This window comes from Rana temporaria, chromosome 13, assembly GCF_905171775.1.
Source record: "Rana temporaria chromosome 13, aRanTem1.1, whole genome shotgun sequence".
Lineage (NCBI taxonomy): Eukaryota > Metazoa > Chordata > Amphibia > Anura > Ranidae > Rana > Rana temporaria.
Window position 1 is genome coordinate 121,770,201 of NC_053501.1, and position 27,113 is coordinate 121,797,313.

The window sequence follows — 27,113 nt, forward strand, 5'->3', positions numbered from 1 at the left end:
AATGGACGAGGACACTGTGGATGTTGGCAGCATTGCAGCACTGGCAGATGCCAGAAGAGATCAGACTGATAGATAACCGTTCATTGCTGCTTGATGGATGAATTTATATAAAAAAGGAAAAAAGCTTTTCAAAGGATCTTCATGAGAATAGATTGTAAGCTCTTGTGAGCGGGGCCTACCTAACCCCTTTGCATTGAATTCTCCCTTTATATTGGAGGGGCTGTGCAAAGTGCTGGTGCTTTATCCTGTATAAAATAATATATATATGGCACAAATTCTGGCATACCTTTCTTTGTGATGGTAGCCAGGACATTAGGTAACACTTACCTGCAACCAGTAATGTGACTCCTGCAGAGCGGGTTCTAGCAGATTTGGCCCCACTGGAGAAAGCAGTAAGGCCGAGGATTATTCCAGCAAAACTGGACAGGATAGACAACAACATGAATGCACGGGTGGCGTCCCAGAACGCTGAATACAAGCAAATGGAAGAGAAAATTAGAGAGTAAATTTGGTGCATTCTTCTCTGCCATAAATCTGTAGTAATGACCCTCCACCAGCATATCCCAACCAAGCTCTTCTCTATAACCCTAACCCTAACCATAACTCCACACCTAACCCTAACACTAACCATAACTCCCCACCTAACCCTAACCATCACTCTGTACCTAACACTAACCATAACTCCACACCTAACCCTAACTATAACTCCACACCTAACCCTAACACTAACCATAACTCCACACCTAACCCTAACTATAACTCCACACCTAACACTAACCATAACTCCCCACCTAACCCTAACCATCACTCTGTACCTAACACTAACCATAACTCCACACCTAACCCTAACTATAACTCAACACCTAACCCTAACACTAACCATAACTCCCCACCTAACCCTAACCATCACTCTGTACCTAACACTAACCATAACTCCACACCTAACCCTAACTATAACTCCACACCTAACCCTAACACTTCCCATAACTCCACACCTAACACTAACTCCACACCTAACCCTAACTCCACACCTAACCATAACTCCACACCAAACACTAACCATGATGCTATACATAACACTAACCCTAAATCCGCACCTAACACTAACCATAAATCCACAACTAACCATAACTCCACACCTAACACTTCCCATAACTCCACACCTAACCCTAACACTAACCATAACTCCACACCTAACCCTAACCATCACTCTGTACCTAACACTAACCATAACTCCACACCTAACCATAACTCCACACCTAACATTAACCATAACTCCACACTTAACCCTAACACTAACCATAACTGCACACCTAACACTTCCCATAACTCCACAACTAACCATAACTCCACACCTAACCCTAACACTAACCATAACTGCACACCTAACGCTTCCCATAACTCCACATCTAACCCTAACCATAACTCCACACCTAACACTAACCATAACTCCACACCTAACCCTAACCATAACTCCACACCTAACGCTTCCCATAACTCCACATCTAACCCTAACCATAACTCCACACCTAACACTAACCATAACTCCACACCTAACCCTAACCATAACTCCACACCTAACCCTAACCATAACTCCACACCTAACACTAACCATAACTCCACACCTAACCCTAACCATAACTCCACACCTAACCCTAACCATAACTCTACACCTAACACTAACCATAACTCCACACCTAACCCTAACTATAACTCCACACCTAACCCTAACACTTCCCATAACTCCACACCTAACACTAACTCCACACCTAACCCTAACTCCACACCAAACACTAACCATGATGCTATACATAACACTAACCCTAAATCCGCACCTAACACTAACCATAAATCCACAACTAACCATAACTCCACACCTAACACTTCCCATAACTCCACACCTAACCCTAACACTAACCATAACTCCACACCTAACCCTAAGCATCACTCTGTACCTAACACTAACCATAACTCCACACCTAACCATAACTCCACACCTAACACTAACCATAACTCCACACCTAACCCTAACACTAACCATAACTGCACACCTAACACTTCCCATAACTCCACAACTAACCATAACTCCACACCTAACGCTTCCCATAACTCCACATCTAACCCTAACCATAACTCCACACCTAACGCTTCCCATAACTCCACATCTAACCCTAACCATAACTCCACACCTAACACTAACCATAACTCCACACCTAACACTAACCATAACTCCACACCTAACCCTAACCATAACTCCACACCTAACCCTAACCATAACTCCACACCTAACACTAACCATAACTCCACACCTAACACTAACCATAACTCCACACCTAACCCTAACCATAACTCCACACCTAACCCTAACCATAACTCTACACCTAACACTAACCATAACTCCACACCTAACACTAACCATAACTCCACACCTAACACTAACCATAACTCTACACCTAACACTAACCATAACTCCACACCTAACACTAACCATAACTCTACACCTAACACTAACCATAACTCCACACCTAACACTAACCATAACTCCACACCTAACACTAACCATGACGCCATACATAACCCTAACCATAACTCCGTACCTAACACTAACCATAACTCCACACCTAACACTAACCATGACGCCATACATAACCCTAACCATAACTCTGTACCTAACACTAACCATAACACCAATCATAACTCCGTACCTAACACTAACCATGATGCCATACATAACCCTAACCCTAATCAAAACCCTAACCATAACTCCACACCTAACCCTAACCATAACTCCACACCTAACACTAACCATAACTCCACACCTAACACTAACCATAACTCCACACCTAACACTAACCATAACTCCACACCTAACACTAACCATAACTCCACACCTAACCCTAACCATAACTCCACACCTAACCCTAACCATAACTCCACACCTAACACTAACCATAACTCCACACCTAACACTAACCATAACTCCACACCTAACCCTAACCATAACTCCACACCTAACCCTAACCATAACTCTACACCTAACACTAACCATAACTCCACACCTAACACTAACCATAACTCCACACCTAACACTAACCATGACGCCATACATAACCCTAACCATAACTCCGTACCTAACACTAACCATAACTCCACACCTAACACTAACCATGACGCCATACATAACCCTAACCATAACTCTGTACCTAACACTAACCATAACACCAATCATAACTCCGTACCTAACACTAACCATGATGCCATACATAACCCTAACCCTAATCAAAACCCTAACCATAACTCCACACCTAACCCTAACCATAACTCCACACCTAACACTAACCATAACTCCACACCTAACACTAACCATAACTCCACACCTAACACTAACCATAACTCCACACCTAACACTAACCATAACTCCACACCTAACACTAACCATAACTCCACACCTAACACTAACCATAACTCCGTACCTAACACTAACCATAACTCCACACCTAACACTAACCATAACTCCACACCTAACTCTAACCATAACTCCACACCTAACACTAACCATAACTCCACACCTAACCCTAACCATAACTCCACACCTAACACTAACCATAACTCCACACCTAACACTAACCATAACTCCACACCTAACACTAACCATAACTCCACACCTAACCCTAACCATAACTCCACACCTAACACTAACCATAACTCTACACCTAACACTAACCATAACTCCACACCTAACACTAACCATAACTCCACACCTAACACTAACCATAACTCCACACCTAACACTAACCATAACTCCACACCTAACACTAACCATAACTCCACACCTAACACTAACCATAACTCCACACCTAACACTAACCATAACTCCACACCTAACACTAACCATAACTCCACACCTAACACTAACCATAACTCCACACCTAACACTAACCATAACTCCACACCTAACACTAACCATAACTCCACACCTAACACTAACCATAACTCCACACCTAACACTAACCATAACTCCACACCTAACCCTAACCATAACTCCACACCTAGCACTAACCATAACTCCACACCTAACACTAACCATAACTCCACACCTAACACTAACCATAACTCCACACCTAACCCTAACCATAACTCCACACCTAACACTAACCATAACTCCACACCTAACCCTAACCATAACTCCACACCTAACACTAACCATAACTCCACACCTAACCCTAACCATAACTCCACACCTAACACTAACCATAACTCCACACCTAACACTAACCATAACTCCACACCTAGCACTAACCATAACTCCACACCTAACACTAACCATAACTCCACACCTAACACTAACCATAACTCCACACCTAACACTAACCATAACTCCACACCTAACCCTAACCATAACTCCACACCTAACACTAACCATAACTCCACACCTAACACTAACCATAACTCCACACCTAACACTAACCATAACTCCACACCTAACACTAACCATAACTCCACACCTAACACTAACCATAACTCCACACCTAACACTAACCATAACTCCACACCTAACCCTAACCATAACTCCACACCTAACACTAACCATAACTCCACACCTAACACTAACCATAACTCCACACCTAACACTAACCATAACTCCACACCTAACACTAACCATAACTCCACACCTAACACTAACCATAACTCCACACCTAACACTAACCATGACGCCATACATAACACTAACCATAACTCCACACCTAACACTAACCATAACTCCACACCTAACACTAACCATAACTCCACACCTAACACTAACCATAACTCCACACCTAACACTAACCATAACTCACACCTAACACTAACCATAACTCCACACCTAACACTAACCATAACTCCACACCTAACACTAACCATAACTCCACACCTAACCCTAACCATAACTCCACACCTAACACTAACCATAACTCCACACCTAACACTAACCATAACTCCACACCTAACACTAACCATAACTCCACACCTAACACTAACCATAACCCCACACCTAACACTAACCATAACTCCACACCTAACACTAACCATAACTCCACACCTAACACTAACCATAACTCCACACCTAACACTAACCATAACTCCACACCTAACACTAACCATAACTCCACACCTAACACTAACCATAACTCCACACCTAACACTAACCATAACTCCACACCTAACCCTAACCATAACTCCACACCTAACACTAACCATAACTCCACACCTAACACTAACCATAACTCCACACCTAACACTAACCATAACTCCACACCTAACACTAACCATAACTCCACACCTAACACTAACCATAACTCCACACCTAACACTAACCATAACTCCACACCTAACACTAACCATAACTCCACACCTAACACTAACCATAACTCCACACCTAACCCTAACCATAACTCCACACCTAACACTAACCATAACTCCACACCTAACACTAACCATAACTCCACACCTAACACTAACCATAACTCTACACCTAACACTAACCATAACTCCACACCTAACACTAACCATAACTCCACACCTAACACTAACCATAACTCCACACCTAACACTAACCATAACTCCACACCTAACACTAACCATAACTCCACACCTAACACTAACCATAACTCCACACCTAACACTAACCATAACTCCACACCTAACACTAACCATAACTCCACACCTAACCCTAACCATAACTCCACACCTAACACTAACCATAACTCCACACCTAACACTAACCATAACTCCACACCTAACACTAACCATAACTCCACACCTAACCCTAACCATAACTCCACACCTAACACTAACCATAACTCCACACCTAACCCTAACCATAACTACACACCTAACACTAACCATAACTCCACACCTAACCCAAACCATAACTCCACACCTAACACTAACCATAACTCCACACCTAACACTAACCATAACTCCACAACTAACACTTCCCATAACTCCACAACTAACACTAACCATAACTCCACACCTAACCCTAACTACACACCTAACCCTAACCATACCTCCATACCTAACACTTCCCATAATGCCATACTTAATTCCGTCATACCTGTAAACAATTTATAAAATTACACAGAGCCCAAGTCCTACACAAATAAAAGGGCCGGTTGTCTTTTAGCACACGTATCCTTTCAGCTTCCACTCCCTCAGCATTTTATACTTTCACAAAATACGTTTTTATTTTATTCTTTCACATGTCTACATCCGTCAATATTATTATGTTTCTTCATTAAATCTTTTCCCATTTCATAAATACAACCACATCAACAGAAACAAAGTGTCATTATCCATTACATTCCACCTTGAAAAAGAAAAAACAACAGATAACAAAAAGGAAACAAAACAATAAAGACAAACAACCCCGTTACCCTGGTTGCAGCGCCCCTCCCCCCTTTTTACTGACTTCCAATAATCAGAATTTCCTTCTATTAGTGCCCCTCTTCTACTTTTTCACCACTAAGAGTTAACCCGAGTTCAACCACTCATCCTAAACTCTATAATATTTCTGGGGTGTCCCTCTATGATCGTACAATAGTTTCTCATATAGAAGGATTTGGTTTACCCCCCCCCCCCCAAGGAGGTGTAGGTCGTCCCTTCGAAGGAGGCGTAGGTTGCATCCATCCAAGTACAATTTGCGGGCCATAAATAAAGTTTCTTGTAGACAAGTCTTAGCATTTACATTCCACCTCTGACTCTCGATTAACCCCAATAGACATACTTCTGGAGAAAATGGGATGCCTCCCCCACCACTTCTGATAATATATCCAAAACCTCTCCAATATCTACTGATGCCGGATATCATGTGCTGGAAGTCCGCCCGTGGGAGGTGACACTCGGCGTTTACTCCTCCCCCATCAGGCTTCGTTTATACGGTGTAAGATAAACCTGGTGTATTATGGAAAACTGTACCAATCTATTATTGCTTGCGGGTGATACTGTCCAATGTGGTTTGCAGGCTTCCCCCCAAATCTCCTCCGTCATAGATGGACCTACCGTTTGCCTCTTAATCTGAAGCGGAGAGTCCCGTATCTTGGCCTGCATAAAACTTGGATACTAATCCCTTTGCTCCTTGAGTTCTCATGATTCCTATCAGGGGGAATCCAGATATATCTAGACTTGTACTCAGTGGCGGCCCGCCCATAGGGGGCGCCCGGGCGCCGCCCCCCTCCTGTAGGCACAAAAATATATATATATATATATATATATATATATATTTTTTTTTTTTCAGTTGCCCCTTTAAGAAACTTGAATTTTTTTTTTTTTCCTTTATTTAAAACATGTTTGAGCGCCGGCCACCATTGCCCTATGAAGCGCCGTATCAATGCAATCTTTAGATTGCATACATGGTGCTTCATATGCGGCTTTTCAATCCCCGCCTATCGAGCGCATTGCAAAGCGCTGATGAGCTTCCCGTCCCCCTGACAGTGCTTCTATTGGCGCTGGGAGGCGGGAGCATTGTTACTTCCGGCCATTCGTCTTTTAGACGAAAAGCGGAAGTGACGTCACGCGGGAGCGCACATCATTTCATACAGCCCGAGCGGAACGGTAAGCCGATGGATGCCTGCCTGGGTTGTTGTGTCACGTCACGGCTGATGACTTTGGGGGCGATCAAGCCAATCCTGCACTACTTGATCCCCATCCCGATTGGAGCCTGTTATTGTAGTTAGACTGCTGGGACTTGTAGTTCTCCATCTTCTCATGGAGAAGATGGAGATTGGAGAACTACAAGTCCCAGCAGATTATACATACAATAAGGCTCTGAGGTGGATGGGTGTGTGGATTGCATGCACCTATCAATCCCCGGGGGGGGGGGGGGCAGGATCAGATAACAGTGTTATCCGATCCTGCACACCCCCGGGATTGATAGGTGCATGCAATCCACACCCATCCACCTCAGAGCCATATTGTATGTATAATCTGCTGGGACTTGTAGTTCTCCAATCTCCATCTTCTCCATGAGAAGATGGAGAACTACAAGTCCCAGCAGGTTTCATATACAATAAGGCTCTGAGGTGGATGGATGTCTGGACAGTGACAATTGATGGGCACAGTGGTGACAATTGATGGGCACAGTGGTGACAATTGGTGGCACAGTGGTGACAATTGGTGGCACAGTGGTAACAATTGATGGCATGGCACAGTGGTGACAATTGATGGCACAGTGGTGACAATTGATGGCACAGTGGTGACAATTGATGGCATGGCATAGTGGTGACAATTGATGGCATAGTGGCTGTGTTTGATGGCATGGCACAGTGACTGCATTTTATGGCACAGTGGTTGCGTTTTGATGGCACAGTGGTTGCGTTTGATGGCATGGCACAGTGGTTGCGTTTGATGGCATGGCACAGTGGTTGCGTTTGATGGCATGGCACAGTGGTTGCGTTTGATGGCATGGCACAGTGGTGATAATTGATGGGCCCAGTGAGGCTGCAATTGTTTTTTTTTTTTCCGTTTGCGCCCCCCCAAAAAATTTGAGCACCAGCCGCCACTGTTATAATCTATGAGAAAAGTGCTGGGGAAGGGGAGAGCGGCAAGTGATACATGGACTTATCGTAACATGGTGGCCATACAGATCTGACCTGAGTCTCCAGCCAATCATTGCATTGTGGCCTCCCAATGACCCCAAATCTGGTTATATCACAATTATAGGTTTATGGCCACTCACCTACAGTGATGGTATGAGGATGACATTTTCCTGCCACACAGAACTTCCACAGACCTTGGTTACTCAGACTCCCCGAGTACCGATACTGCATCCAAAAGTCAGTCGCTGTGGCAACTATGAGCAGAACCAATCCAGAGACTGCACATAGCAGACCGCCGCCCATCAAAGTGTACATGTTCAGACTTCTACCTGTCCGAGGCCTACGAGAAATAGTGTGATATCAACATCAGCAATTCCTGACAGACTGGTAGACTAAGCAATCTCTAACCCTAATCCCAACTCAAACTGTAGTCCTAATCCCAACTCAAACCATGGTCCTAATCCCAACTCAAACCCTAGTCCTAATCCCAACTCAAACCCTACTCCTAATCCCAACTCAAACCATGGTCCTAATCCCAACTCAAACCCTAGTCCTAATCCCAACCCCAAATCAAACTCTAGTCCTAATCCCAACTCAAACCCTAGTTCTAATCCTAACCCCAACTCAAACCATGGTCCTAATCCCAACTCAAACCCTAATCCAAATCCCAACTCAAACCCTAGTCCTAATCCCAACTCAATCTCTAGTCCTAATCCCAACTCAAACCCTAATCCTAATCCCACTTTAAACCCTAGTCCTAATCCAAATCCCAACTCAAACCCTAGTCCTAATCCCAACTCAAACCCTAATCCTAATCCCACTTTAAACCCTAGTCCTAATCCTAATCCCAACTCAAACCCTAGTCCTAATCCCAACTCAAACCATGGTCCTAATCCCAACTCAAACCCTAGTCCTAATCCCAACTCAAACCCTAGTCCTAATCCCAACTCAGACCCTAATCCTAACCCCAACTCAAACCCTAGTCCTAATCCTAACCCCCCACAGTCCTATATCTCTCCTCCTTTACAGTCCATAGTCCTATAGAACTTCCCCATACAGTCCATAGTCCAATAGAAGTTCCCCATACAGTCCATAGTCCTATAGAACTTCCCCATACAGTCCATAGTCCTATAGCTCTTCCCCTATACAGTTCATAGTCCTATAGCTCTTCCCCTATACAGTCCATAGTCCTATAGCTATTCATCCATACAGTCCATAGTCCTATAGCTCTTCCCCTATACAGTCCATAGTCCTATAGCTCTTCCCCTATACAGTCCATAGTCCTATAGCTCTTCCCCTATACAGTCCATAGTCCTATAGCTCTTACCTATACAGTCCATAGTCCTTTAGCTCTTCCCCTATACAGTCCATAGTCCTATAGAACTTCCCCATACAGTCCATAGTCCTATAGCTATTCCTCCATACAGTCCATAGTCCTATAGCTCTTCCCCTATACAGTCCATAGTCCTATAGCTATTCCTCCATTCAGTCCAAAGTCCTTACAGTCCAAGCTGTTCTTCTGTGATATCGATTAAGAGATATATTTTTTTCCACGGGAGAAAGTATCACGTTTGTTGAGGGTAACAACCAAAGATAAAGGACATAGTAATTAATAGATAAAAATTGGTGAAATGAATAAGATTAAGTAAATAGAAGCTAGTACATCAGGTAATCAATTAATAGTCGGGTAATGATCAATTAGGATTTCTTCATAGACAGTAAATTATTTCTCAAGTATAGAGCTGCAAATATCTTGTCAATTGAAGAATATCAATCCAGGGATCATTTTCCTAATCAATAATCACAACGGATGAATTAATAGGTAAAAGGAGGACGAAATGTCGCCCAGTCACTATTACATTGACAGGGAATTTTATTTCTCTAGAAAGGGCTGGAAGTTGCATTCTGTGTTTAACCCCCGCGGTATCATGGAATCTGAATATCCACATCTTCTTCTCCTTTTGGAGGAGGATGGTATCAAAGTCTCCCTTCTAGGGGGTAAATTCAGAACATATGTCCCCTTAACAGTTAAAGCTTTTGGGTCACCATTGTGAAACTTGACAAAATGTAAGGGGATTGGCCGATCATCATCTTTCTTTTTAATACTACTGATGTGTTCGCCAATTCGGATGCGGAGCTGTCGTTTGGTTTTACCTGCGTACATTTTATTGCATGGACATATAGACGATCTCTCTCACATAGACGATGTAATGGCTACCCAGCTAGGGAGAGGGTCCCAGCCGTTGGAGAAGTCCTTTTCCCTGGCAAGCTGCGATATGCAAGTACCGCCGGTATCCCCGTCCAATAGATCCAGAGAGAGAGAGAGAGCGTTCCCCTTCCCGAACGAGACAAGGCTACGTTGAAGGGTTAAACAAGACTGAGTTTATTTTCACATTTCACCTCGCTTTTTATATGGTTACAAAAACTTACATGAACAATGACACTCTCAGCCCCCCCCCTTCACACACATACTTTGAAATAATGACATTCCCTTGAATCAATCAGTCTCTAGATGTTCGGCTCCAACCTTATATTTAACATGACTTGATCAGACAATAGAATTCAATTAACCTTTAAAACAATTATACACTCCCACATAACAGCCTCCGTATGTTGAGGGGATTAACTACACAAAGGAGAGACCATTAGCTATGCAAAGGGAATATTAGCATTCAGTAATGAAAAAGTCCCTTGTATAATTAACCCTTTGAGCTCAGAATACAATGTGGTAAATCCAATTGTAACGAGCCATGCAGTTCTTTGTAGACCTCACTGTAGGAGTATTATAGGATGTCCAGGCAGAATAGTTCATAAGTCCATTACACTGCTCCCCTTTTGTGGAATACTCCGGCAGACCCGGATTGATCCTTTTCGGGTCAACTTGGGGATGTCCGGTCTGCTGTTAGGGTAAAAGTTCCGTTTGCCTGGACAGTCCGTCGGCATTCCCATTGAATCTGCCAGGGCGGTATTGGATAGAAAAATTGTAGGGTTGTAGGGCCAAGCTCCATCTTAGCAGGCACCCATTATCTCCGGCTACTCGGTTCAGCCATACTAGTGGGTTATGGTCCGTGATCAGGGTGAATTCCTGACCATACAGGTAGGGTGTGAGCTTCTTTAAAGCCCAAACCAGGGCTAAACATTCCTTTTCCACTGCCGCGTAGCTCACTTCCCTGGGTAACAGTTTTCTACTCAGGTACGCAACAGGGTGTTCTCCTCCATCCTCCCCGATCTGGCTTAGAACTGCCCCCAGTCCGTACATGGACGCATCTGTATGAACGACAAATCTTTTGTTAGGGACGGGGGCAGATAGAACAGGTGCGTTGATCAATGCTTGTTTCAAGGTTTGGAATGCTGTTTCACAGGCGGGAGACCACAGGACTACTCTAGGCAAATTCTTTTTGGTCAAATCCATCAGGGGTTTGGCAATGGTACTGTAGTCAGGGACAAATTTTCTGTAATACCCCGCTGTCCCTAGAAATGCCAGTACCTGGGTCTTAGTGTGGGGAGTTGGCCAATTGGCTACAGCCTCAACCTTAGCGGGTTCAGGTCGTTGTTTCCCACACCCCACTCTGTGTCCCAAGTACTGGACTTCTGCCATCCCGAAATTACATTTTTCTGGCTTCAGGGTTAGGCCGGCGGCCCTAATCTGATCCAGTACAGCCTCAACATGCCTCAAGTGTTCCCCCCAAGTCTCACTATAGATCGCAATGTCATCCAGGTACGCGCAAGCGAAATCCTGGAAGCCATCAAGGAGGCGGTCCACTAAGCGCTGAAATGTGGCTGGGGCGTTCTTCATCCCAAATGGCATGACCTTGAACTGGAATAAGCCAAATGGGGTGACAAATGCCGACTTAGGGATAGCCTCCTTGGACAGGGGAATCTGCCAATACCCTTTGCACAGATCGATTGTGGTCAGATAGCGTCCCCTGGCAATACGATCTAATAGCTCGTCTACTCGGGGCATGGGGTAGGCATCGGTCACTGTTCTGTCATTGAGGCGTCGGTAATCGACACAGAATCTGGTTGTTCTGTCCTTTTTGGGTACTAGGACAACGGGCGAGGCCCAGGGGCTGTCAGAGGGTTCTATGATCCCCAGTCTTAACATTTCTTGTATTTCCTTCCTCATCTCCTCTTTTACTGCCTCAGGGATTCTGTAGGGAGTCTGTCTGAGAGGGTTTTGTCCTGGGGTCTCTACGTAGTGAGTCGCTAAGAGAGTGTACCCGGGCTCCTGGGAAAATGTCAGTCCTTTCTCAGTTATCAATTGTCGCATCTGTCCCTTTTCTGCGGGAGGTAACCGCTCCCCTAGCTGTATCGTATTGAGCAGAGTTTTAGGTTCCGAATCTGCTAATAGATCTGGGATGGGTAAGCTGTCAGGGTCTTCAGTGGCTGGAATACATATGGCTGCTACATCCTCTGGTCTTTCCTGATACTCTTTTAATAAGTTTACATGAAAGGACTTCTGGACCCTTTCATCTTGGCTGCTGGCGATTACATATGTAGTATCGCAGACTTGCGCTACCACTTTGTAAGGGCCCTGCCATGAGGTCTGGAGCTTATTCCCTTTGACAGGCCTAAGCACCAGCACCTTCTGGCCCACTTGAAACGTTCTCTGACGGGCGCCCCGGTCGTACCAGTGTTTCTGTCGTCCCTGGGCCGTTTGGAGATGGTCCCGTGCCATCCGAGCTAACTGTTCCATGCGGTCCCGCATTTCCAGCACATATGGCGCAATGGGGACACCTTCATGTTCTGTCTCGCCCTCCCAGTGCTCCCGGATGAGGTCGAGGGGGCCTCGCACTCTCCGTCCATAGAGCAGCTCGAATGGGGAGAACCCTGTGGATTCCTGCGGTACCTCTCGATAGGCAAACAAGAGGTGCGGCAAAAATCGCTCCCAGTCTCTGTATTCCGCTGTAAAGGTCCGCAGCAATTGCTTGAGGGTACCATTAAAGCGTTCACAGAGACCGTTGGTCTGAGGGTGGTACGGTGAACTAAGCAGGGTCTTAATACCGCAGACATTCCATAACTGTTGGGTTAGGTCTGCAGTAAACTGGGTCCCTCGGTCGGACAGGATTTCCTGAGGGAACCCCACTCGGGTGAATATCCCGACGAGCGCACTGGCAACAGTGTCCGCCTGAATATTCGTCAGAGCGACGGCCTCCGGGTAGCGGGTGGTCACGGGGCAAGCCGCATCAGGTGTAGGTAGATACGCCGAAGTCAGAGGGCCAATGTCGTTGCCCAGCACAACCTCTGCCGGTAGGTTGTCCATGATACCAACTGTGGTCTTTCCTGACCCAACTCCCCAGTCTAAGTGCACCCGGGCAGTGGGTAAGCGGAATACAGCGCCCCCTGCGACCCGGACGGCAACTGTGCGAGTGGACACGTTCTCTGGCTTTACCAGATGTTTTTGAACCAGAGTGATAGTGGCCCCGGTATCTCTTAAGCCTTGTGCTACTTGTCCATTCACCCGTACCTCCTGACGGTGATGCTGACGGTTATCTGGAGAGGCAGCTTGTATTGGGTCTGCCTCATACAAAATTCCCAGACATTCCTCCGGGCCCCCCTCGGTCTCCAGGCAGTGGGCCGCAGAGGGACGTGATGGAGTGACGTCTGTGTTGGGTGTTGTGCGTCTCCAGTTGTTATTTGTAGCTCTCAAAGGGCAATAACGAGCAATATGTCCCGTGTCGCTGCAGTGATGGCACGTCACCCTAGGCGAATCCCGGGGGTAGTTGTTAGGCCCCTGAGGACGTGGTGGTCCTGGTGGGACTGGAGCCCGAAACTCTGGGCGTGGGGTGACGGTTGGAGTATGTGGTTCCACCTTATGAGCCAGCCGTGTAGTACTCTGGCTTACTCTCCTTGTTTCCGCATACTCATCTAGCCGAGCCGCCTGGTTTAAGTTAGCGGGACGGCGATCTCGTACCCAGTCTTGTATGTCTGCGGCCAGGTCTTGGAAGAAATGTTCCATTAGGAACAGCTGCAATACTTCCTCCCCGGTGTTGGCCTTGCACCCTTGGACCCAAAGGGATGCCACCCTTTGTAACTGGTTGGCCCATTCCATGTGGGAGTCCACAGCCATCTTCTTGGACTCCCGGAAGCGCCGGCGGTAGGCTTCTGGCGTTACGGCATATCGGGTTAGCAGCGCCTTTTTAACTTGCTGGTATTGTAAAATATCCTCCGGAGCGAGAGCCCGAAAGGCTTCATTGGCTTTGCCCGACAAAATAGTGACCCATTGGTCTGGTGGTACCTGGTGTAAATCCGCCAAATATCCATCGATTTCCTCCTCACTTTCTTCAAAAGCTTTAAATGCAGTGAACGGTATTTTCTTTCCTGTAGCAGCAGGTGGGGGGGTAGGAACTGCAGGTGTAATGGGCTGTCTCGCTCTTACCAGTTCCAGTTCTTGTCCCCTCTTCGTTTGTATCTCCTCCCTTGCTTCCCGGAACAGCTGGTTGATTAGTTCCACGGACGTTTCTGGATACAAGGATAATCTCCGCTGTACAATCCCAGTAATTACATCTTCCTCGCTGACCGGTGCAAGGGGCTCCGTTCCTTCCATGGATCCATCCATTTCGTCCAGCTCCAGCAGGTCAGCTATCAGCTCCCTCCGTGGTCTGTTGCTGGCGCTCCTACCACGACTCTCCAATAGATCTTTTAGTGTGGATCTTTTCAGCCTGGCGTACTGCGACTCCATTCAGAACTTGCTCTTTGGATAAAAGGACCATCCCACTGCTGCCACCAATGTAACGGCTACCCACTGGTGTGAGGGTCTCAGCCGTTGGAGACGTCCTTTTCCCTGGCAAGCTGCGATATGCAAGTACCGCCGGTATCCCCGTCCAATAGATCCAGAGAGAGAGAGAGAGAATTCCCCTTCACGAACGAGACAAGGCTACGTTGAAGGGTCAAACAAGACTGAGTTTATTTGCACATTTCACCTCGCTTTTTATATGGTTACAAGCTTACATGAACAATGACACTCTCCGCCCCCCCTTCACACACATACTTTGAAATAATGACATTCCCTTGAATCAATCAGTCTCTAGACGTTCGGCTCCAACCTTATATTTAACATGACTTGATCAGACAATAGAATTCAATTAACCTTTAAAACAATTATACACTCCCACATAACAGCCTCCGTATGTTGAGGGGATTAACTACACAAAGGAGAGTCCATTAGCTATGCAAAGGGAATATTAGCATTCAGCAGTGAAAAAGTCCCTTGTATAATTAACCCTTTGAGCTCAGAATACAATGTGTTAAATCCAATTGTAACGAGCCATGCAGTTCTTTGTAGACCTCACTGTAGGAGTATTATAGGATGTCCAGGCAGAATAGTTCATAAGTCCGTTACAGACGATCTCTCTCATATAGACGATCTCTCTCACATAGACGATCTCTCTCACATAGACGATCTCTCTCATATAGACGATCTCTCTCACATAGACGATCTCTCTCATATAGACGATCTCTCACATAGACGATCTCTCTCACATAGACGATCTCTCTCACATAGACGATCTCTCTCACATAGACGATCTCTCTCACATAGACGATCTCTCTCACATAGACGATCTCTCTCACATAGACGATCTCTCTCATATAGACGATCTCTCTCACATAGACGATCTCTCTCACATAGACGATCTCTCTCACATAGACGATCTCTCTCACATAGACGATCTCTCTCACATAGACGATCTCTCTCACATAGACGATCTCTCTCACATAGACGATCTCTCTCACATAGACGATCTCTCTCACATAGACGATCTCTCTCACATAGACGATCTCTCTCATATAGACGATCTCTCTCACATAGACGATCTCTCTCACATAGACGATCTCTCTCACATAGACGATCTCTCTCACATAGACGATCTCTCTCACATAGACGATCTCTCTCACATAGACGATCTCTCTCACATAGACGATCTCTCTCACATAGACGATCTCTCTCACATAGACGATCTCTCTCATATAGACGATCTCTCTCACATAGACGATCTCTCTCACATAGACGATCTCTCTCATATAGACGATCTCTCTCACATAGACGATCTCTCTCACATAGACGATCTCTCTCACATAGACGATCTCTCTCACATAGACGATCTCTCTCACATAGACGATCTCTCTCACATAGACGATCTCTCTCACATAGACGATCTCTCTCACATAGACGATCTCTCTCACATAGACGATCTCTCTCACATAGACGATCTCTCTCACATAGACGATCTCTCTCACATAGACGATCTCTCTCACATAGACGATCTCTCTCACATAGACGATCTCTCTCACATAGACGATCTCTCTCACATAGACGATCTCTCTCACATAGACGATCTCTCTCACATAGACGATCTCTCTCACATAGACGATCTCTCTCACATAGACGATCTCTCTCACATAGACGATCTCTCTCACATAGACGATCTCTCTCACATAGACGATCTCTCTCACATAGACGATCTCTCTCACATAGACGATCTCTCTCACATAGACGATCTCTCTCACATAGACGATCTCTCTCACATAGACGATCTCTCTCATATAGACGATCTCTCTCACATAGACGATCTCTCTCACATAGACGATCTCTCTCACATAGACGATCTCTCTCACATAGACGATCTCTCTCACATAGACGATCTCTCTCACATAGACGATCTCTCTCATATAGACGATCTCTCTCACATAGACGATCTCTCTCACATAGACGATCTCTCTCACATAGACGATCTCTCTCACATAGACGATCTCTCTCACATAGACGATCTCTCTCACATAGACGATCTCTCTCACATAGACGATCTCTCTCACATAGACGATCTCTCTCACATAGACGATCTCTCTCACATAGACGATCTCTCTCACATAGACGATCTCTCTCACATAGACGATCTCTCTCACATAGACGATCTCTCTCACATAGACGATCTCTCTCACATAGACGATCTCTCTCACATAGACGATCTCTCTCATATAGACGATCTCTCTCACATAGACGATCTCTCTCACATAGACGATCTCTCTCACATAGACGATCTCTCTCACATAGACGATCTCTCACATAGACGATCTCTCTCACATAGACGATCTCTCTCACATAGACGATCTCTCTCACATAGACGATCTCTCTCACATAGACGATCTCTCTCACATAGACGATCTCTCTCACATAGACGATCTCTCTCACATAGACGATCTCTCTCACATAGACGATCTCTCTCACATAGACGATCTCTCTCACATAGACGATCTCTCTCACATAGACGATCTCTATACAGTCCATAGTCCTATATCTCTCCTCCTATACAGTCCATAGTCCTATATCTCTTCCCCTATACAGTCCATAGTCCTATATCTCTTCCCCTATACAGTCCATAGTCCTATATCTCTCCTCCTATACAGTCCATAGTCCTATATCTCTTCCCCTATACAGTCCATAGTCCTATATCTCTCCCCTATACAGTCCATAGTCCTATATCTCTCCTCCTATACAGTCCATAGTCCTATATCTCTCCCCCTATACAGTCCTATATCTCTCCCCCTATACAGTCCATAGTCCTATATCTCTCCCCTAGACAGTCCTATATCTCTCCCCCTATACAGTCCATAGTCCTATATCTCTCCCCCTATACAGTCCTATATCTCTCCCCCTATACAGTCCATAGTCCTATAGCTCTTCCCCTATACAGTCCTATATCTCTCCCCTATACAGTCCATAGTCCTATAGCTCTCCCCCTATACAGTCCATAGTCCTATATCTCTTCCCCTATACAGTCCTATATCTCTCCTCCTATACAGTCCACAGTCCTATATCTCTCCCCCTATACAGTCCTATATCTCTCCCCCTATACAGTCCTATATCTCTTCCCCTATACAGTCCTATATCTCTCCCCCTATACAGTCCACAGTCCTATATCTCTCCCCCTATACAGTCCATAGTCCTATATCTCTACTCCTATACAGTCCATAGTCCTTTAGCTTTCCCCCTATACAGTCCATAGTCCTATATCTCTCCCCCTATACAGTCCTATATATCTCCCCCTATACAGTCCACAGTCCTATATCTCTCCCCCCATACAGTCCACAGTCCTATATCTCTCCCCCTATACAGTCCTATATCTCCCCCTATACAGTCCTATATCTCTCCCCTATACAGTCCTATATCTCTCCCCCATACAGTCCTATATCTCTCCCCCATACAGTCCTATATCTCTCCCTATACAGTCCTATATCTCCCCTATACAGTCCTATATCTCTCCCCCATACAGTCCTATATCTCTCCCCCCATACAGTCCTATATCTCTCCCCCTATACAGTCCATAGTCCTATATCTCTCCCTATACAGTCCTATATCTCTCCCCCTATACAGTCCATAGTCCTATATCTCTCCCTATACAGTCCTATATCTCTCCCTATACAGTCCTATATCTCTCCCCTATACAGTCCACAGTCCTATATCTCTCCCCCTATACAGTCCTATATCTCTCCCTATACAGTCCTATATCTCCCCTATACAGTCCTATATCTCTCCCCCATACAGTCCTATATCTCTCCCTATACAGTCCTATATCTCTCCCCCATACAGTCCTATATCTCTCCCTATACAGTCCTATATCTTTCCCCCATACAGTCCTATATCTCTCCCCTATACAGTCCATAGTCCTATATCTCTACCTATACAGTCCTATATCTCTCCCCCTATACAGTCCTATATCTCTCCCCCTATACAGTCCTATATCTCTCCCCCTATACAGTCCATAGTCCTATATCTCTCCCCCTATACAGTCCATAGTCCTATATCTCTCCCCTAGACAGTCCTATATCTCTCCCCCTATACAGTCCATAGTCCTATATCTCTCCCCTATACAGTCCTATATCTCTCCCCTATACAGTCCATAGTCCTATATCTCTCCCCTAGACAGTCCTATATCTCTCCCCCTATACAGTCCATAGTCCTATATCTTTCCCCTATACAGTCCTATATCTCTCCCCTATACAGTCCTATATCTCTCCTCCTATACAGTCCTATATCTCTCCCCCTATACAGTCCTATATCTCTCCCCCTATACAGTCCTATATCTCTCCTCCTATACAGTCCTATATCTCTCCCCCTATACAGTCCTATATCTCTCCCCTATACAGTCCTATATCTCTCCCCTATACAGTCCTATATCTCTCCCCTATACAGTCCTATATCTCTCCCCCTATACAGTCCATAGTCCTATATCTCTCCCCTATACAGTCCATAGTCCTATATCTCTCCCCTATACAGTCCACAGTCCTATATCTCTCCCCCCATACAGTCCACAGTCCTATATCTCTCCCCCCATACAGTCCTATATCTCCCCCATACAGTCCTATATCTCTCCCCTATACAGTCCATAGTCCTATATCTCTCCCCTATACAGTCCACAGTCCTATATCTCTCCTCCTATACAGTCCACAGTCCTATATCTCTCCCCTATACAGTCCACAGTCCTATATCTCTCCCCTATACAGTCCATAGTCCTATATCTCCCCCCTATACAGTCCATAGTCCTATATCTCCCCCTATACAGTCCTATATCTCCCCCTATACAGTCCTATATCTCCCCCTATACAGTCCACAGTCCTATATCGCTCCCCCTATACAGTCCATAGTCCTATATCGCTCCCCCTATACAGTCCACAGTCCTATATCTCTCCCCTAGACAGTCCTATATCTCTCCCCCTATACAGTCCATAGTCCTATATCTCTCCCCCTATACAGTCCTATATCTCTCCCCTATACAGTCCATAGTCCTATATCTCTCCCCTAGACAGTCCTATATCTCTCCCCCTATACAGTCCTATATCTCTCCCCCTATACAGTCCTATATCTCTCCTCCTATACAGTCCTATATCTCTCCCCCTATACAGTCCTATATCTCTCCCCTATACAGTCCTATATCTCTCCCCTATACAGTCCTATATCTCTCCCCTATACAGTCCTATATCTCTCCCCCTATACAGTCCATAGTCCTATATCTTTCCCCCTATACAGTCCACAGTCCTATATCTCTCCCCCTATACAGTCCATAGTCCTATATCTCTCCCCTATACAGTCCACAGTCCTATATCTCTCCCCCCATACAGTCCACAGTCCTATATCTCTCCCCCATACAGTCCTATATCTCCCCCATACAGTCCTATATCTCTCCCCCTATACAGTCCATAGTCCTATATCTCTATCCTATACAGTCCTATATCTCTCCCCTATACAGTCCTATATCTCTCCCCTATACAGTCCTATATCTCTCCCCCTATACAGTCCATAGTCCTATATCTCTCCCCCTATACAGTCCACAGTCCTATATCTCTCCCCTATACAGTCCATAGTCCTATATCTCTCCCCCCATACAGTCCACAGTCCTATATCTTTCCCCCCATACAGTCCTATATCTCCCCCTATACAGTCCTATATCTCTCCTCCTATACAGTCCACAGTCCTATATCTCCCCCTATACAGTCCATAGTCCTATATCTCTCCCCCCATACAGTCCACAGTCCTATATCTCTCCCCCCATACAGTCCACAGTCCTATATCTCTCCCCCTATACAGTCCTATATATCTCCCCCTATACAGTCCTATATCTCTCCCCCTATACAGTCCTATATCTCTCCCCCTATACAGTCCTATATCTCTCCCCCTATACAGTCCTATATCTCTCCCCCTATACAGTCCTATATCTCTCCCCTATACAGTCCTATATCTCTCCCCTATACAGTCCTATATCTCTCCCCCTATACAGTCCATAGTCCTATATCTCTCCCCCTATACAGTCCTATATCTCTCCCCCTATACAGTCCATAGTCCTATATCTCTCCCCCTATACAGTCCTATATCTCTCCCCCTGTACAGTCCTATATCTCCCCCAATACAGTCCACAGTCCTATATCTCTCCCCTATACAGTCCATAGTCCTATATCTCTCCCCTATACAGTTCACAGTCCTATATCCCTCCTCCTATACAGTCCACAGTCCTATATCTCTCCCCTATACAGTCCACAGTCCTATATCTCTCCCCTATACAGTCCATAGTCCTATATCTCCCCCCTATACAGTCCATAGTCCTATATCTCCCCCTATACAGTCCACAGTCCTATATCTCTCCCCTATACAGTCCATAGTCCTATATCTCCCCCCTATACAGTCCATAGTCCTATATCTCCCCCCTATACAGTCCATAGTCCTATATCTCCCCCTATACAGTCCTATATCTCCCCCTATACAGTCCTATATCGCTCCCCCTATACAGTCCATAGTCCTATATCGCTCCCCCTATACAGTCCACAGTCCTATATCTCCCCTATACAGTCCTATATCTCTCCCCCTATACAGTCATATATCTCTCCCCCTGTACAGTCCTATATCTCTCCCCTATACAGTCCACAGTCCTATATCTCTCCCCCTATACAGTCCTATATCTCTCCCCCTATACAGTCCTATATCTCTCCCCCTATACAGTCCATAGTCCTATATCTCCCCCATACAGTCCTATATCTCCCCCTAGACAGTCCATAGTCCTATATCTCTCCCCTATACAGTCCATAGTCCTATATCTCTCCCCTATACAGTCCACAGTCCTATATCTCTCCCCCTATACAGTCCTATATCTCTCCCCCTATACAGTCCTATATCTCTCCCCTATACAGTCCATAGTCCTATATCTCTCCCCCTATACAGTCCTATATCTCTCCCCTATACAGTCCACAGTCCTATATCTCTCCCCCTATACAGTCCATAGTCCTATATCTCTCCCCCTATACAGTCCATAGTCCTATATCTCTCCCCCTATACAGTCCATAGTCCTATATCTCCCCCATACAGTCCTATATCTCCCCCTAGACAGTCCATAGTCCTATATCTCTCCCCCATACAGTCCTATATCTCTCCCCCTATACAGTCCTATATCTCTCCCCCTATACAGTCCTATATCTCTCCCCCTATACAGTCCTATATCTCTCCCCCTATACAGTCCTATATCTCTCCCCTATACAGTCCTATATCTCTCCCCTATACAGTCCTATATCTCTCCCCCTATACAGTCCATAGTCCTATATCTCTCCCCCTATACAGTCCTATATCTCTCCCCCTATACAGTCCATAGTCCTATATCTCTCCCCCTATACAGTCCTATATCTCTCCCCCTGTACAGTCCTATATCTCCCCCAATACAGTCCACAGTCCTATATCTCTCCCCTATACAGTCCATAGTCCTATATCTCTCCCCTATACAGTCCACAGTCCTATATCTCTCCTCCTATACAGTCCACAGTCCTATATCTCTCCCCTATACAGTCCACAGTCCTATATCTCTCCCCTATACAGTCCATAGTCCTATATCTCCCCCCTATACAGTCCATAGTCCTATATCTCCCCCTATACAGTCCACAGTCCTATATCTCTCCCCTATACAGTCCATAGTCCTATATCTCCCCCCTATACAGTCCATAGTCCTATATCTCCCCCCTATACAGTCCATAGTCCTATATCTCCCCCTATACAGTCCTATATCTCCCCCTATACAGTCCTATATCTCCCCCTATACAGTCCTATATCGCTCCCCCTATACAGTCCATAGTCCTATATCGCTCCCCCTATACAGTCCACAGTCCTATATCTCCCCTATACAGTCCTATATCTCTCCCCCTATACAGTCATATATCTCTCCCCCTGTACAGTCCACAGTCCTATATCTCTTCCCCTATACAGTCCTATATCTCTCCCCCTATACAGTCCATAGTCCTATATCTCCCCCATACAGTCCTATATCTCCCCCTAGACAGTCCATAGTCCTATATCTCTCCCCTATACAGTCCATAGTCCTATATCTCTCCCCTATACAGTCCACAGTCCTATATCTCTCCCCCTATACAGTCCTATATCTCTCCCCTATACAGTCCATAGTCCTATATCTCTCCCCCTATACAGTCCTATATCTCTCCCCTATACAGTCCACAGTCCTATATCTCTCCCCCTATACAGTCCTATATCTCTCCCCCTATACAGTCCATAGTCCTATATCTCTCCCCCTATACAGTCCATAGTCCTATATCTCCCCCTATACAGTCCATAGTCCTATATCTCCCCCATACAGTCCTATATCTCCCCCTAGACAGTCCATAGTCCTATATCTCTCCCCCTATACAGTCCTATATCTCTCCCCCTATACAGTCCTATATCTCTCCCCCTATACAGTCCTATATCTCTCCCCCTATACAGTCCTATATCTCTCCCCTATACAGTCCTATATCTCTCCTCCTATACAGTCCATAGTCCTATATCTCCCCCTATACAGTCCATAGTCCTATATCTCCCCCATACAGTCCTATATCTCCCCCTAGACAGTCCATAGTCCTATATCTCCCCCATACAGTCCTATATCTCCCCCTAGACAGTCCATAGTCCTATATCTCTCCCCTATACAGTCCATAGTCCTATATCTCTCCCCCTATACAGTCCACAGTCCTATATCTCTCCCCCATACAGTCCTATATATGTGTCAGACTATCTGCGGCAATTCGGATATCGATGGTCCCGTATTTTGTGATCGGATCTCAGGACTTACCTTATGTCCTCGTCTCCATCCCAGAACCAGAGTGACCCGCGGCGGCTGCATGTCCCTGGGAGGGGTCCCTTCTTTATAAAGACCCCCCCGGCCTCCCCGAGGACAATGCGGAGAATACGGAACTCTCTGGAGGGAGAAGTGCTGATGTGACATTGTGCCTGCAATCAGCAACGCCGGCAGAACGGGACAAAGGCCGCGGGGGGCGGCATGGAGATCACAGGGGGGAGTATATACAGGATGGAGATCACAGGGGGGAGTATATACAGGATGGAGATCACAGGGGGAGTATATACAGGATAGAGTATACAGGAGAGAGTATACGGGATAGAGATCACAGGAGAGAGTATACAGGATAGAGATCACAGGATATAGTATACAGGATAGAGTATACAGGAGAGAGAGAGTATGGAGATCACAGGAGAGAGTGTATGGAGATCACAGGAGAGAGTGTATGGAGATCACAGGATATAGTATACAGGATAGAGATCACAGGATATAGTATACGGGATAGAGATCACAGGAGAGAGTATATGGAGAGTACAGGATAGAGATCACAGGATATAGTATATGGAGAGTACAGGATAGAGATCACAGGATATAGTATATGGAGAGTACAGGATAGAGATCACAGGAGAGAGTATACAGGATAGAGATCTCAGGATATAGTATACAGGATAGAGATCACAGGAGAGAGTATATGGAGAGTACGGGATAGAGATCTCAGGATATAGTATACAGGATAGAGATCACAGGAGAGAGTATATGGAGAGTACGGGATAGAGATCACAGGATATAGTATACAGGATAGAGATCACAGGATATAGTATATGGAGAGTACAGGATAGAGATCACAGGATATAGTATACAGGATAGAGATCTCAGGATATAGTATACAGGATAGAGATCACAGGAGAGAGTATATGGAGAGTACGGGATAGAGATCTCAGGATATAGTATACAGGATAGAGATCACAGGATATAGTATATGGAGAGTACGGGATAGAGATCACAGGATATAGTATACAGGATAGAGATCACAGGATATAGTATACGGGATAGAGATCACAGGATATAGTATACGGGATAGAGATCACAGGAGAGAGTATATGGAGAGTACAGGATAGAGATCACAGGATATAGTATACGGGATAGAGATCACAGGAGAGAGTATATGGAGAGTACAGGATAGAGATCACAGGATATAGTATATGGGATAGAGATCACAGGATATAGTATACAGGATAGAGATCACAGGAGAGAGTATATGGAGAGTACAGGATAGAGATCACAGGATATAGTATATGGAGAGTACAGGATAGAGATCACAGGATATAGTATACAGGATAGAGATCACAGGATATAGTATACGGGATAGAGATCACAGGATACTTGGTGTAACGGCTACCCACTGGTGTGAGGGTCTCAGCCGCTGGAGACGTCCTTTTCCCTGGCAAGCTGCGATATGCAGGTACCGCCGGTATATCCCATCGAACGCCCTTCCAAGAAACGAGACGTGCTACGTTTGAAGGGTCAAGCAGACTGACTTTATTTTCCACATTTTTCCTCCTTATATCTGGTTACAACTGTACAGAAACAAATGACACTCCCCCCCTCATCACACACTAAGGCTAATTACTAAACCTTCTTTAATTAATAACAACAAAACCTTCACCCACTCCGTCTCCTAGGCAGACGTTTCGTCTCCGCATACAGAGACAGTGTTATTACACATAAACAGTTTTTAGCATGCATAATTATAGTTCTGAGAGCAGACCTGGGATTAACACCTGTCCATTACAACACCTTTATACAAGGACAATGGACTGCCTCCCAGGCCCTGACGCAATTAGCATGTCACTAGACTGAGTCATAGAATATTGACTGGTTGGGGTCACAATTAACCAACATCTTGTAGTCTCTCAAGATCCTGCAATTATTATCAATGTCCAGGCAGAATAGTCCATAATCCGTTACACTGCCCCCCTTTTGTGGAACACTCCGGCAGACCCGGATTGATCCTTTTCGGATCAACTTGGGGATGTCCGGTCTGCTGTTAGGGTAAAAGTTCCGTTTGCCTGGACAGTCCGTCGGCCTTCCCATTGACTTACCAGGTCGGTAGCTGATGGTGACGGTGAATAATAGAATTCAATTCTGGAACAGTCACTTGCTTTGCTCTCTCAATGGCTCCCAAAACCTGTTGCTGATGCTCTTGGGACAGATACGGCACCACCTGGATGCAAATCCCATTTAATCTTTTGACAATTTCAGCCTGTTTGTGCATTTCAATGTTCAAGCCACGGGACATCTCATAATACATGACATAGTGTCGTTGCATCTCTGATTTCTCACTGGCCAACTTGTCACATTCCCATTTTAGACTGTGATATTGTGCCGGATCTACAGTACATGTCGGGGAAGGTAGTCTTACCCGGTTCTCAGCAGCAAGTGGGTTGATTCCAGCAACGCGGGTGGTCACGGCACAAGCAGCAGCAGGTGTAGGTAAATAAGCCGAAGTCAGAGGGCCAATGTCGTTGCCCAGCACCACCTCGGCAGGTAGGTTGTCCATGATACCAACTGTGGTCTTTCCTGACCCGGCTCCCCAGTCTAAGTGCACCCGGGTGGTGGGTACGCGAAATACAGCACCCCCTGCGACCCGGACGGCAACTGTGCGAGTGGACACGTTCTCTGGCTTTACCAGATGTTTTTGAATCAGAGTGATAGTAGTCCCGGAATCTCTTAAGCCTTGTGCTACTTGTCCATTCACTCGTACCTCCTGACGGTGATGCTGACGGTTATCCGGAGAGGCAACTTGTATTGGGTCTGCCTCATACCAAATTCCCAGACATTCCTCAGGGCCCCCTTCGGTCTCCAGGCAGTGGTCCGCAGAGGGACGTGATGGAGTGACCTCTGTGTTGGGTGTTGTGCGTCTCCAATTGTTATTTGT

The 27,113-nt window shown here is 45.6% G+C and overlaps 1 protein-coding gene across 1 annotated transcript in view; it reads right to left on the reverse strand.

The window, feature by feature from the left end:
- Positions 1-24,239, reverse strand: part of LOC120921176 (lens fiber membrane intrinsic protein-like) — a 34,580-nt gene extending 10,341 nt beyond the window's left edge. The window contains exons 1-3 of the mRNA XM_040333890.1: positions 24,170-24,239; positions 8,717-8,916; positions 328-468 (exon numbers count right to left, since the gene is read on the reverse strand). Of these exons, the coding sequence (XP_040189824.1) occupies positions 328-468; positions 8,717-8,891 (316 nt within the window). The 5' untranslated portion in view covers positions 8,892-8,916; positions 24,170-24,239. The remainder of the gene's footprint in view (positions 1-327; positions 469-8,716; positions 8,917-24,169) is intronic.
- Positions 24,240-27,113: the final 2,874 nt, after the last annotated feature.